This window comes from Phyllosticta capitalensis (genome assembly GCF_038381095.1).
Source record: "Phyllosticta capitalensis strain CBS 128856 chromosome Unknown BKA78scaffold_14, whole genome shotgun sequence".
In the NCBI taxonomy this organism is placed as follows: domain Eukaryota; kingdom Fungi; phylum Ascomycota; class Dothideomycetes; order Botryosphaeriales; family Phyllostictaceae; genus Phyllosticta; species Phyllosticta capitalensis.
Window position 1 is genome coordinate 556,055 of NW_027117452.1, and position 13,867 is coordinate 569,921.

At 47.8% G+C, this 13,867-nt stretch overlaps 4 protein-coding genes across 4 annotated transcripts; 3 read left to right on the forward strand and 1 right to left on the reverse strand.

The window, feature by feature from the left end:
• Window positions 1–119: 119 nt before the first annotated feature.
• BKA78DRAFT_300826 (uncharacterized protein) lies at window positions 120–1,403 on the forward strand (the record flags this gene model as incomplete). Its single annotated transcript, XM_066887302.1, has 1 exon — window positions 120–1,403. The coding sequence occupies one exon, from the start codon at window positions 120–122 to the stop codon at window positions 1,401–1,403; it is 1,284 nt and encodes a 427-aa protein (XP_066738347.1).
• A 908-nt stretch (window positions 1,404–2,311) lies between these two features.
• BKA78DRAFT_67031 (uncharacterized protein) lies at window positions 2,312–3,513 on the forward strand. The gene is made up of 2 exons (XM_066893561.1): window positions 2,312–3,393; window positions 3,444–3,513. The coding sequence occupies exon 1, from the start codon at window positions 2,426–2,428 to the stop codon at window positions 3,341–3,343; it is 918 nt and encodes a 305-aa protein (XP_066738348.1). The 5' UTR covers window positions 2,312–2,425; the 3' UTR covers window positions 3,344–3,393; window positions 3,444–3,513.
• Window positions 3,514–3,812: 299 nt separating this feature from the next.
• Window positions 3,813–4,148, forward strand: BKA78DRAFT_300828 (uncharacterized protein; the record flags this gene model as incomplete). Its single annotated transcript, XM_066887303.1, has 1 exon — window positions 3,813–4,148. One exon carries the CDS (start codon window positions 3,813–3,815, stop codon window positions 4,146–4,148), a length of 336 nt encoding a protein of 111 aa, XP_066738349.1.
• A 1,075-nt stretch (window positions 4,149–5,223) lies between these two features.
• Window positions 5,224–8,193, reverse strand: BKA78DRAFT_328846 (uncharacterized protein). Its single transcript, XM_066889628.1, has 2 exons — window positions 6,686–8,193; window positions 5,224–6,640 (listed from the first exon to the last, which is right to left on the reverse strand). The coding sequence occupies exons 1-2, from the start codon at window positions 7,895–7,897 to the stop codon at window positions 5,534–5,536; spliced, it is 2,319 nt and encodes a 772-aa protein (XP_066738350.1). The 5' UTR covers window positions 7,898–8,193; the 3' UTR covers window positions 5,224–5,533.
• Window positions 8,194–13,867: the final 5,674 nt, after the last annotated feature.

The window sequence follows — 13,867 nt, forward strand, 5'->3', positions numbered from 1 at the left end:
ACGTCACGCCAACTCGCAATCGAACGTGCGCCGAGATTTGCAATACGCGTACGCTTGATCACTCCCTATACGACCCATGGTCGGCTAACTTCTGCGCAGGTTTGAGCTCAACTTTCGACATGTCGCAAGCCAAATCTCTCGGTGGCCGCAAGCTCAAGCTTCCGACAGCTTACTGTCCGGATCGCATGCGCCATCGCGACAACTTCAGAGACTTCTACCAGCGCATGCGCATTGCCGACCAGAGGTTGGGTCTTGATTACAGTACTGGAAACAAGCGGATGATGATCGATTTGTGGCTGTCGCGCCTCAGTCCTGACCTACTGCGCCAGGTGACCCATGCGACGAAGAAGCAGTTCGAATTCGAGACAATCTACCACCTCTACGAGATGTGCTGCTGCATCCAATTCCACGATCAAGTCGAGCTGATGCGACGCAACCTGGTGAATCACCGCTTCGTTGACAGACATCCGGAATGGGCCGACTTCGAGGCTTTCCTTGCCACGAACGAGAAAGAATTGGGCTACGACCGTATTGAGGACCGCGGCGAGCTGTTGGAGAAAAAGGCCTTTGATTTGTGTCTCGCACGCTTCACTCGCAAACGCCTTGAGAAGCTTCGTCTCTTGACAAACGAGCTGGAGAACATCACGACCGAGACCGAGCTGCTAAAGGTTCTTCGCGAGATCGACTGGTCCAAAGAGCCCCCGTACACTCTTACAAAATACTGGCGCGACGTCAAGGCCAAGGAAGAAGCCGAGAACTTTCTGGAGTCATTTCTGCCAACCATCAAGAGCGAACCCGAGGGCACAGTGGTCAAGAAGGAAAAAAGCGAGTCGGAGGAGCGTGAGGAGACCTACCAATCCGTCAACAACGCTAGCAAGGACGCGAGGCCCCGTCGCATCAAGGAAGAACACGTCGAGGTGGAGGAGAAGCACCCCTCACTCAATGAAACGGTCTTGAAGGTGGAGGAGCAGGACACTCTCACTTTCTCTGCCAAGGACAAGACCATGAAGCACAAACTCAGCCACAAGATCAAAGAAGAGGATTCTGAGGATGGAGAGCAAGAAGCTGCTGTCCCAGCGGTCAAGGACAACGACAGGTCTCGGAAGCACAAGGAGAGCCATAAGGGAAACGATGAGGCAGAGGAATCAAAGACCTCCGCTGGTGCTGCGAAGAGAAGCTTCGAAAAGCGTGAGAAGGGACGCCGCACTGAAGGCGACGATGGAGAGGTGGAAGAGGACAAGTCACGGAAGCGCAAGAAGAGCCCCCAGATCAAGAAGGAGGACATCGACGATGACTCGGATGAGGCCATCACCAAATCCGAGGCCAACAACGGCAAACGCAAGCGCGGACAGAGTCTGTCGTCTCGCATCGATCGTCGCCACCAGAAATATCACCTCAATTGACATGCCAACCGGAAGCGTCGACCAACAAGTTTCTGAAGTTGACGCCAGGCAAGCAGCAATCACGGAGATAGGCATGGGGGACGATGACGCAGCAGGGTAATTGATCGACGATTGCTGCAGTGTGGCAGCAAATGGGAGCAATGGAAGGAGCTTGGAATGTTTGCTTTTTTCGCAGTCGGAGACTTCTGTTTCGACACCCCGGCCCGGAAACATCTCGCACACAGCATCTCCACAGCAATGAATGGTATCGGCAGGGTGTATTGCAATCAGATCCAGCACACTGGAATATCAGAGACGAGGATTGTGCTTCCGCAGCCGCCAGGGTGGGTTTCAATAGTCGGCCCCGGAAGCTTCCCGAAAAAAGCACTTTCATCTTCAACATCAATCAATGGCTTCTTGCAAGTGGACCTCAATCAAACTCAGATGCAACCTTTGTGATTGTGATGGTGGAAACAATGGTCCAACTTCCGCAGCCGCCAGACGACGTCGACGTGTTGCGCTGCGCTGCGCCTTCCCCTGGTCGTGCTCCACCACGAATTTCCGTCGGCGTGGATGCAATCTGTCGGTGAGTCCCAGTCGATAGCTAACTGATAGCAGCAAATCCGACAAAGAATCCCAACCGCAAAGCTCGTTTTTGCCAATTGATGTGTGCTGCTGCTGACAATTCCCGCCATGAGCTACTGCTGACTTGACAACCATAGCGCGGCAGACGCGCCGCGAGACGCGCCGTGAGACGACAACACTTAACCGGAAACGGAAGGATAATGGGGGACGCCCGGACCAGACGCTGCAGTGTTGGCGCGTTGCCAGGCCCACTTTCTCATATACCCCGGCCCCAGACCCACACGCAAGTGAGCACGGTTCCTCGCCGAAAAACCTTCCGCGCTTCGTTCACCGCTGCCCTCGTCGTCACATTTCGTTGCTTTTGCTGAAGTGTCTGGCGCTTGTGACTTGTGACTTGGGGCTTTGGGTCCAGATTTCCTTTGTACTTATTTCCTGCTGCTCCCATCTTGAACGTAGTCATGTCATCTACCCCCAACTCCAATCCCTTTCGTTTGTCTCTTTGGAATGAATACTTTGGGCTTCGTTTGCAAGATGACGAGAAGATTTTCGACTTTCAGGACCGCGTCCGTCGTCTAGAAAGCCAGTTGGACATCGATTTCGCCGCCGCCAGCAGCGAGCATCAAGTCGGCATGTGGCTCGCACGTCTTCCAACAGGCTTGCTTGAAGTCCTCCGGGCGAGGACCGACGATTTGAAGAGCGGGCTCGAAGATGTACCGCATCTAGTAGACCAGGTACGTAGAATCCAGCTCGAGCACGATGTCAACTTGGCGAGGTCATACTTTGGGCAACGCAAGAAGCCCGACCAGCCTTTCAAGAGCTTCGCCAAAGGTATCAGCAGCGTCGAACATCGCCTGGGCTATCTCAATCTCTGGGGACACTGGGACAGCAACGGTTATGAGCGACAAGAAATCGACAAGTGGCTGGTGCGCCTCCCGCCGGCTCTGCTGGACAAGCTTCGGGCAGAGACGAACAACCTGCGTGACATCAAATCGGCAAAGGACGTCGTCGACCGCGTTGAAGAAATCGAAAGCCGCCCAGATGCAACCCCTCGTCGACCAGCCCCTCCGAAATCATCCAGCAAACGCGGCGGACGCGGCGGCAGCGCCTCTCAACGTGCCGACCAGCGACACCATCCGTACAACAATGCCCGACGCCAGCACGAGACGCACCAGCTACCGCCCAACCCGGTTCCCGGAGAAGACGCCCAGGAGCCACCACAAGAGCCTTCAATTCCAAACGACAGCTTGCAACAATCCGGAGTTTCCCCTGCCAAGCACGAGAGCCCTCCCCCTCAGTACCGGTTCAGTCCCTGCCCGCCGGACTCGGAGACCGTCTTTGTCAAGACCGAGCCCACGGAGGTCGAGTTCGAAAACTAGACCGGGGCGAGCTGTGCACCAGTGCAGAGATTGAAAAATCCAGAAAACCCGTAAGTCTCCTCCAAAAGTACCAATCAGCTATCGCTAATGCCCCCTGAAGAGAAAAAAACGACCACGATTTATGACTCTCCTTTACCATTTGCCGGAATCCGCACCTGCCTACGCGAACTACTACCATTTCCGGCGCCAGGCTCATTGCCTGGCACATTTGATGCCCCCAATCATCACGGCATCTACGACCAAGGTTCCGCACCACCTGTTATGTGTGGAGCCACCGCCTCGCCCCACTGTTATGCGAGACATACGGCCACCACGAGGGCCAATTCCATGTCGACGCCCTCGAAATCGGCCACTGAGAGAAAGGCGATGGAGAGGCGCATTGTGTGCCTCCTTCGCCGTGGAGAATTCGCCGAAGCTGCCTTCGAGCTAACACGCTCGATGACGGACCGAACGTATTCCTGGACCCATGATGCTGCCCAGGAGACAGGCTCCCTCATGCCTGCCGTTTCCACCGACCACCGCTCAGAAGTTCGGGCTGATTCAAGAAGAGCTAGCCGACGAGCCTCTGAATCTTCTGAGTGCTTGCATGCTACTCAACAAGACGAAGGGTATTGGCGCTATCCCAAAATTCTGGGAGCTCATGGAAAGATACCCGACGTCTTTCCCCTTTGAATCCTCTCTCCGAAACTTCTCAGCAGTCTCTGCTCAAATCACGGTCGACCTGTGGGAGAGTGACGAGACATGTGAGGAGGAAGCCACACCCCCGAGTGGCCCGGGGCGTGAACAGGAGGGCTCCCTTACCTAGGGATCACTCTTCTGATAATGAGTCAGTCAGCTCCTCAGACACTGATTCGGACTCGTCGGAGAGTGACGAGACATGCTTCAACCCAACATGTCTTCGAATACCAACGCGACCCTTCCAACAGTGGGCTCCATTTTGACGCCCGAGCAAATGCGGGATGTCGAACGATATTTTCAGCAAAATATCCAATTGCACCAGCAGCAGGGAGAGCCATCATCAAACAACCCTCCGCAACAACCACCGTCAGCGCCTCAACAACCGCCGAGTCCCGTCCAGACGGGACTCGGAAATTATCCGGTCGCGCCGCCGCATCGACAACAATCAGAGGATCGGATGTCAGCCGGGAACCGTCTGTTTGGCAGCCAACCGCTATCACGCGCCTGGTATCTACGACTGGACACCGGCGTCGAGGTGAAACAAGAGCCCGATGATGAGGTGGCCGACTTTCTACGCAGAGAAATCAATCCATCAAGCATCCTCCATCGTCACCAAAGAACTCGGAACAAAAACAAAAAAATGTAAACGTCTTTCAAACCACTCTGCCGTCCCACGTGCCTGTCTGCCTGCCTGCTTCCCATGCATGCCTCTTCTGTGACTGTGTGTGTCGTGACATCAGCTCCCATCAGCTCCCAAACCAAGTCCTCATCATCTCCGCATCGACTCGACAAACTCCCATGCAGCCAGCCAGCTCCAAGCAAGAGCAAGAGCAGCAACCTAGCACACCTCACCTCACCACCCCCCTTTCCCCTCCTGTCGTTCTCCCTTTTGCTCTCTCCCTCTTCCTCTTCCCTTGCCCTCTGCCTCTCCCTTCAAACCCCTTCAAAACACTCACACAGCTCACACTCGCACCTACACAACTCAAACATAAAAGCCACGATGCGATGACGACGATGGAAACAACGGACCGACCGACCGGCCGGCGGCGGCCGACAGACACGCAGTCACTGTAGAGGCGGATGCAGCGCAGTGCAGCGCAGCGCAGCGCCAAACAACCTCGCCTTACCTGACCGCGAGCAGAACGGCGATGCGCATGAGTGCAGTTGCGGTTGCCAATTGCAGAGGTCAACTGGAGGAAAAGGGTTGAAGAGGAGACGAGAGAAGAGTGGAGGAGATGACTTGGTAGCGAGATCAAGACAGTCTTGGATATGTTTGCTGCGCCGAGAGACGGAGGGCGGGCTGGATCTGAACGCGAATGTGGATTGCATAGGTATCATACAGTACGACGGACCACATAGAAAATGCTGTACAAACAGCATCAGGGAAAGCGCGTTCCTAGTTGACGATGAGTGGCGAGGCAAGCAAGCAGTCCACCAGACCACACTACAACACTTCCTCTCCATCTTCCCCCATCTCCACCCTCTCCTCCCCCTCTCCATCTCCCAACGTATCTACCGTCGATACCAATTCTCACTGACAAAGTCCTTCTTCGGTCCCTTGACATCATACCGAATGCCAAAGCGGTCCAGCTGGACGCCGCGGAAGCGAAACTCGCAGCGGCTGGTGTAAAAGTCGGCTTCGCACGGATGGGCCCCGCGCGCGACCCAGCCAGTCTTGTTCTTGTCTCTCCTCTCTGCTTCAAAGTCGTCGTCGTCGTCGGGGGATGAGGAGGGCAGGTCGAAGCGCATCTCGAAAAAGAGGTAGTCGGCCGCTTTGGCGTCGTCGGGCTTGACGAACCACACGCTCGCCACGTCGCGCGCGCGGTCGTAGCGGTACACGTAGCGGCGGGTGGCGTGCAGCTGCATGCCCGTCTCGAGGACGAGCGTCACGTCCTCGATGTAGAGGTACTCGGCCGCAAACGCCGGGTCCGTGGGATAGCGTGGGTTGAACGAGGCCGTGCCGCTGAAGGTGCCCGACGGGAAGCCCGGCAGCTTCGAGTCCAGTACGCGTGTGAGCTGCCAGCGGCCCTGTAGCGCGCGGAATGCCGCCCACGCAACGAAGCGCGCCTCGCTGTCGACGGCGCGCGCGATGCGGAGGGAGTCGGTGATGGCTTTGGCGGCTTCGGACGCGTCGGTTCCGGGCGGCGGGTAGCGCGCGGGGAAGACGGGGCCGGCGCGGCCGCCGTCGAAGCCCGTGTCGTTGCGTTGGATGCAGAGGTTGCGGGCGAGCTCTTCCATCAGCCCGACAAAGTCGCCCTGCCAGAACTGCGGGACGTTGCCGCCGTTTTGGACAATGGCGGCGCGGAGGGCACGCATTTCAGCGAGTTCGGCTTGCGAGGCATCGTCGTCTGTAGGCTCGTCTTTGCTCCATTTGAGGCCGAGGAGGTACGACTGCATCTCCATGACGCCCCAGAAGATGCCTTGGTAGAAGCTGATCATGCCGAGCGAGGGGACGGCCGTGTTGAAGGCGCATCGGCTGTTGAGAAGGAGCGGTAGGCGGTTACAGTTTTCGTCGCACTCCATCTTTGCGCGGACGTCTTGAGGGAGCCACGAGAAGGATCCGTTGGGCGAAAAGCCCGAGGCGTGGACGACGCCGGCGATGTTGTCGATCAGGACGTCCTGAGTCTGTCAGGAGTATCCTGATGCCCATTTCGAACGACATACCTTTGTGCCAGCAACCCTCATCACATAGGACGTGTTACCATCCCTCTGCCGCACGTCGATGCTTTTTGCTCTCCCGCGTACAGGCACAATCAGGCCCGACCGCACAAACTCGGCATAGTTTTCACTGATACCGACGTAAGGCGAGTCGTTGAACATGGACTCGTCGAATGTCATGTCCTTCGACCCCAGTTCTGACTGATTCCCGCCCAGAATCGACTGCAGCCATTTGTGTTTGTTGGCGGCCGAAGTAGCGCTCTCTGTGCCGACGTTGGGCGATATAGGACCAGGAGGCCGCTTGGACAGGTTGAACATGCGCATGTCGGACGGAGCAAAGGTCGGAGCAGGATCGTAGTCGTCGGCCTTGGGCGGAGGGAGGTAGTAGGGAAGGATGTAGAACGGGCGCGGCATGACGTGGTAGACTTTGAATTGGCTGAAATCCTTGCCCGTGAAGCTTGGAGAGCTCTGGCAGTTGGATATTTGGAGGGCGGCGTTGGCAGCTGCTTCACATCCCGACATGCTGCCGCCTATCACGACGATGGTGTTGCCCTGCACGTTGGAGTCGGCGGGGACCAGGTCATTCAGATCGCGAAACGTCGAGCTGTGCTTGATGACGAGAGGAATGCCGTCTGGGACTGCCACATTGTGTTTCTTGGGATCGTGCATGAAGCCAGTCGCCGCAATGAGGTAGTCAAACTCCTCCTCGACCTCCTCTGCAGATTCTGCGGATGGACTGCTTCCTCCAGAGCCAGAGGCCGGACTGCCCGACGACGGGGTGCCGCTTGGTTGGTGCGACTGCTCCCACTTGACCCTCCACCTGTCGCGACCCTCGCCTTGTATCAATTCCGTGCTCTTTACTGACGCATTGAGCCGTATGACGCCCTGGGGAATGTACCTGTCCGCGTACGCCTGCAAGTATTTGCCGACGCGCCAGAGCTGAGGGAACAGCGGCAGGTCGCCGTCGTTATCTGCGTCTGGAAACACGGAGCTCCATGCGAGGTCGGAAAAGCACACGTTGAAGCGCGAGATGTTGGTGGGCATCTGCGAGTCGGCCTTGCCTCCTGGCTGTCCCTTGTCCATGGCCCACATGCCGCCAACGCGGCTGTTTAGCTCCAGCACCGTGACTCGAAACGCATTGTTGGGAAAGGCATGGAGCAGCGTCTTTGCGGCGACCAGACCGGACGGACCGGCTCCGATGATGGCGACTGTCTTCATGGCGCGGTCGGCGGCGTAGCAGAGGCTGGAGGAGGAGGAGGATGTCGTCAAGGCGGGCGGGCAGAGGTTACGCGACCGGCGGCGGGGGTAAGCAGGGCATGCTGACGCGATGGACAGTTGCAGCGGGTCGTGCCGAGTCGGGGCAGGGCTATCCAACGTTTAGGCTCATTGTCATCGAGACGGGACGGAGAGCAGTCGTTATCGTCGAGGGCAAAAGTCGATGGTGTTGAGTTTTGGCCAAGGGTGGGGTTCGGTGGTTGCTAGGGTCTTCAAAAGCCGATCCCCCGCCATCAACAAACACTGTAAGGAAAACAGTAGCACCAATTTGGATGAGAAGAGTGGATTGTTCTTAGTAGGCTAGTCCTGCTGCCAAGGCTATATAGGTCTGTATAACTAAGCTACTAGTCCATCCATCCTGCTGAATTATAATAGTACCACTGTGAAAACAAGGCGTCGTCCCGACACTAGTAACCATTAGAAAACTGTGAAAAGCAATAGTAGAATAGGTATTATATAGGTAATCCTTGCCACCATAAAAAAGCAACCTTTCAGGGTATCATATATTATAATAAAAATAAAAGATAAAGCAAATAGTATTAATCTAGGAGGTGAGTTAGTAGGCGCCTTAGCTGTCCACTTCGTGAGGCTGGTAGGTAACACGGATTTAGCGTGTTGTGCTTAGGTGTCTGTTCTGTACGTTCAGATAGGCCATGTTTAAAAGATATAAGTAGGTTGCATTTAGCCACTAGCAGCTTGACTACTAGGGACTTAGATGGCGTCTATTTAGAAGGCTGTTCATCCCGCTGGATCGTAGTAAGCTATTTGTTCTACCAGACTGTAGTAGGCGGTTCATTCTACTAGACTATAGGCTGGTCCCACCCAACTGTAGGCGCTGGCTAATATGGCACAAGAGCGTGTAAGGCGTCATCCAGGTGCTCTTTAGACTTAAAATCATTATTCTAAATCAGTAAACCTCGCGTTTGCTTATATTAGCAAATAAGGGACTTAGTAACCTTACTCTCTTAAATCTAGTAATTATATTCATTACTAAAGTTGTAAAACTTAACCAGGTACTTAATAATCTTAGGACCTTGTCTGTACTATTGGTGGCGCCTATTAAGTAGGTATTCTATAATGTAGAGAGTATTAGGGTCTAGTATAGCTAGCTACCTTAAATACACCCTGCTAAATAGGTTATTATCTAGTGAAACACCAGGTTTAACCTATTTAATTAATACTATAGGGTGCAGGTTCTTATAACTATACAGGCCTAGTTCTACTACTTTACTATAACTAGTAATACATAGTATAGGGTAAGGCCTAATACAGTATAAAGAAAACTTGCCATCCTAGCTAGGAGCCTAATAGCTAGGTTCTATTCCTTTACGCAGCTTAAGGTAGACCATGTTGCCAATCTAGGGGTAGAATAGCAGGTGCTTGCTATTAAACTAGAGCTTTATCTATAGATTAGCCTAGGCTAGCGCATCTATTGCTTTATACTAAAAGAGCTTACATTACTTGGCCAGATTACTATTACTATATGTAGGAGCTTAGTACAGCAGAATCAAGTTAGGTTCCTTACAAACATTTATTCTATATAGGTACTTGTTAGGAGTCTTCTTAGTAGCAGTATTCTTAGCATTGTTTATCTATTAGCAGATAATAGGAAGTAAGTCTAGCTAGTTAAGGTGGCCCTATATTATCTAGAACTAGAGGGCAATTTCTAAGGTCTAGTTAGTACACTTACTTTAGCTATTACTTACTAGATAGTAGGCTATAGTAACATGTAGCTTAGTACTAAGGTATTTAAATATTAAGGTCTATATATTAGAGATAAACTTTTAATCCCTGTCTAAAATAATGCATATCAGTAGGCCCTAGTAGGCTGTAGCCTTAAGGAATGTGCCGGCCTAGTTACTAGCACTCTAGTTATACTAACCTTTAAAGGTAAGAATCACTTAGGAAGCCTTACAGGTGACTAATATAAAGGTATTATAGCCCTAGTTCTTAGGAAGAGCAACTATAATATTAATAGTAAGGGTATAGAATAGCATTAATAGACTTAGGATAGGCTTTAATTTACTAAAAGGCTTATACTAAAAGGTTTGTACTTCTTTACATACTAAGTAGTAATTAAGGTAGGCTTATAATTAGTAGGCTATTTTCTAAGTATAGTACCTAGCATGCAGCCTTTTATATACTTAGTTAAACCTGTAGTATAATTAGTAATTATAAGCAAAGCAAAAAATATTAGCCTATATAGACTTAGGAATGTACAGCTAAAGGTGCTTATCCTTACTATTAACATAGTAAATCAGGCTATCCTAAACAACAAATTGTACACCAGGCTACTTATCCTTAGTAAGGATATCTTATATAGCTAAAATATACTTGTCACCCTTGTATATAGATTCTAGGCACTTATAGTAGTTAGCCAACATTTCCACTAGGGTCGTGTGATATATTCTAGTAGGAGCGTGGTTATCTTCTATATTAGCATAGCCTATTTCAGCCCCTAGTTGTCAGTCAATATGCCTTTCTAGGATTTTGTTAAGGTTAGCTTGTAGGTAGTTAATAGTGTATTATAGGTATAAAAGTATGTCTAGCATAGTATGCTCTTTACCTAGGTGGTACTAGAAATCAAGGTTAAATCCTAATAAATATATAGAGGATCATACTAAATAGAGGTTCATCTTATCTATTAAAGATATAGAAAGGGAGGTTTACTTAGTAATACCTAGGGAAGATGTATAATCTATGATAATAACTATTAGCTTATCTATAGAATAGATAAATTAGCATAGTTTAGACACTACCTAAATAGTACTAGTAACCACTATTTTAGTTAGCCAGAGCTTTGACTCTACTAGGGTGGTAAGTTAGCTAAGGAAGGTAATTAGCTTAATATCTTTTTAATAAATATTAGCCACATCCTTAGGGTTGCCTTTTATATGGTATAATATAACTCTAATCCTATGCTTAGTGCTACTATCCATATCAAGGTATAGGTACTAATATAGGTTAAAATACACTAGAATAGGGCTCTTAGTAAATGCTCTCTAGAGCTTGTTAAATAATTCCACTAGCTTGGGGTTAGGTTCCACCTATACCTTGCTAATATATTGTGTATGTTCCACTTAGGTAGCCTTTAGGCTAAGTAGCTTTAGGCCCTATACCTTTTAATAGTATAAAGGTGTAGTAATAAGAGTATAGTTCCTAATAAAGCGGCATAGCTATCTAGTAAGGCAGAGGTAGTGTTCTAGTTCCTTAATAGTTTTAGGGAAATATATGCTTAGGATGGTGTCTAGTTTCTCTTTAGTAGTAGTTATGCTGAAACCATTAATATATTAGCCTAATAAGGTAATAGATAGGAAGGCTATAAAGGACTTCTTAGGGGATAGTATTAGACTAGTGGCTTTAAGTATAGTGAATACCTTATTAAGGTGTTCTAGGTATTTATTAAAACTCTTAGAGAAAATAACAATGTTGTCTATATAAACTTAGTAGAAGTCTTAGTATAGACAAAGTAATCCTTCCACCTAATACTAGATAAATAGCGGTGTGTTCTTATAACCCATTAGGGCTACTTTAAAGTATTCTATTCCTTGGTATAATATAATAGAGAATTTATGCTAGTCCTTCATAGTAATAGGCTATTAGTAGAAGAATTAGAGGGCATCCACTACTATAATATAGGCTGCTCCTAACACGGCAGCAATAATATCTTCTTAGTTAGGAATTAGCCACGTATCTATAAGTGTGATGCTATTAAGGCTGTAAATATCTACCACAACATGTCCCTTTTAGATAGGTCTACTTAGTGTGTCTATAATTCGCCACACAATAAAGATAGGGAAGCTAAATAGTATTAGTTCTTTGGACTATTCTATGCGGTCCTAAGTATAGAGTTTATTAAAGTTCTTGTTAATAAATTCCTATTCTTTTAGGCTAAGCTAGTAGATCTTATAGGCTAGCTTTACTCCTAATAAGGCCTAATCCTTAATAAGAGGAATCTTTAGCTATTAGTCTTTAGGAATATTAGTAACTTGGCTGTTATCTATAAAGAGGTACTTAAACTTATAGATAAGCTTATTAATTTACTAAAGGTGTTCCTCACCTAAGTTGTAGGCAATGATGCCTAGATAAACTTTTTACTCTTTAGTAGGGTCTAATAGGGCAATCTTCTTAGCCTTATCTACTTTAGTAGATATGCCTGTCCTTTTATTACCCTAATATAATAGACCATTAGTTAGGAGACCCTTATCTAGCAGGTTGTTCTACTTATTAATATAATAAGCATATAGGGGTGCTATTTGCTTATTAGATCTAGAAGCCTTTAGTTTTCTAGATAGGAGGTCCAGGTGTACAACAGAGCTAAGTTAGTAGACTAGTAAAGCTTAATAGCTAGAATAGCCATGATATAATGCTTAGATGCAATATATATAGCGCTATCCTTGTTGCTTTTATAAATTGTACTAAGGCGTGTCTTCGCACGAATCCTATATAGCTTAGTAGTAGCATTAGCCACTATAAAAAATTAGACATTAGTATCTACTAAATAGTAGAATGTACTACTAGTAGCTCCTAGCTATAGAGGATAAAAATCTAGGGTGAATTAGTAGTCCTAATCCTAATAGAGCTTGTTATATACATGTATACTAATAGGTACTAGCTTAGTACTAAATACAGGCACCTTAACATTAGTAGTGGCCTTTATAATATACTTCTCCTTTATATGCTCTTTAACTAAAGTCTTTATAGGCACCATTAGGCCCTGGTACACTGTAATAGATAGTATCTAAGTGTTAAAATTAAGCACCATGCTAGTTTAATTCAATATGTTGGAACTGATGAGGAGCTTAGCTTAGAGCTTTAGTAGTATATAAATCTTAAGGGGGATTTAGCCTATAATAGTGCAGCTATTTAGCAGCTTACCTAGTATGTATAGTAAAGCTTTAATATATTTATTAGTAGAAAGCTTCTACTTGCTAACTAGATTAAGGTTCATAGGCTAATCTAGCTTCTTAATTTTATATCCTTAACTAATAAGGTATATATAGTCACCAAGTATAGGTGTGCATCTAGAGTTGACGCACAGGTCTAAGAGGGCGCTATTCTTTTATAAAGAGGCACTAATGGTGGTGTATTACTAGGAGTAGTAAGCCTTGCTATATTACTTAGCAGGAATAATAGATACTTTAATAACTTTATTATTAGTAGGAACCACTCAGCAGTCCTTATATAATACCTTCTTTAAGCTAGGCTTGCATCTGTTGGTATGTAGGTATTAATATAGTTAGTTGTATAACTTAAATAACTTATAGTAGGTTTAGTAAGTAATAGAGCTAATAGTACTATTAATGTAGCTAATACTTATAAAGCCTGCATGCACATCCTCCTTGGTAGAGGGCTTAGGGTTGTGTAAACTATTAGTAGGAGCGCTTCTAGTAGCTTTACTTAGCTAAGTGTTATCTAGAGTAAAGTGCTAGAAGGTTTCCTCTATACTAGCTTGGTATGCTTCATGTACCATAGCCTTAAAGGCTTGTACTTTATTAGTGGTATTACTATAATATGTGTACTAGAAGGGCTATTGTTACTAGAATAGTTAGTTTAACTAAAAGCCTTGGTTTCTGCTAGACTAACTATGGTTAGCAAAGTTCTAATATATGCTGTAGGAGGAGTTACTAGTTCTTAGTATATTAGATGTTATCCTTTCTAGTATAGTAGGGCTATTTGTGAGCAGCCTCTAGGGAGGTGTATTTATTAGCTATTATAGTAGCGGCGTGTTTATGCCTAACTGCTAGTACTATAATTAGTATAACTAGTATAGGCGTGTATACTATAAGGTAAAAGGTATATAAGTGGACTAAAAGGGTTGTCCTTATCTACTAAATCTAGAGTATAAAGAGTATAGGTTCTGTAAAGCAAAGCTATATCTATGTATCTAGTTCTAGCTAAATAAGCCTTAGC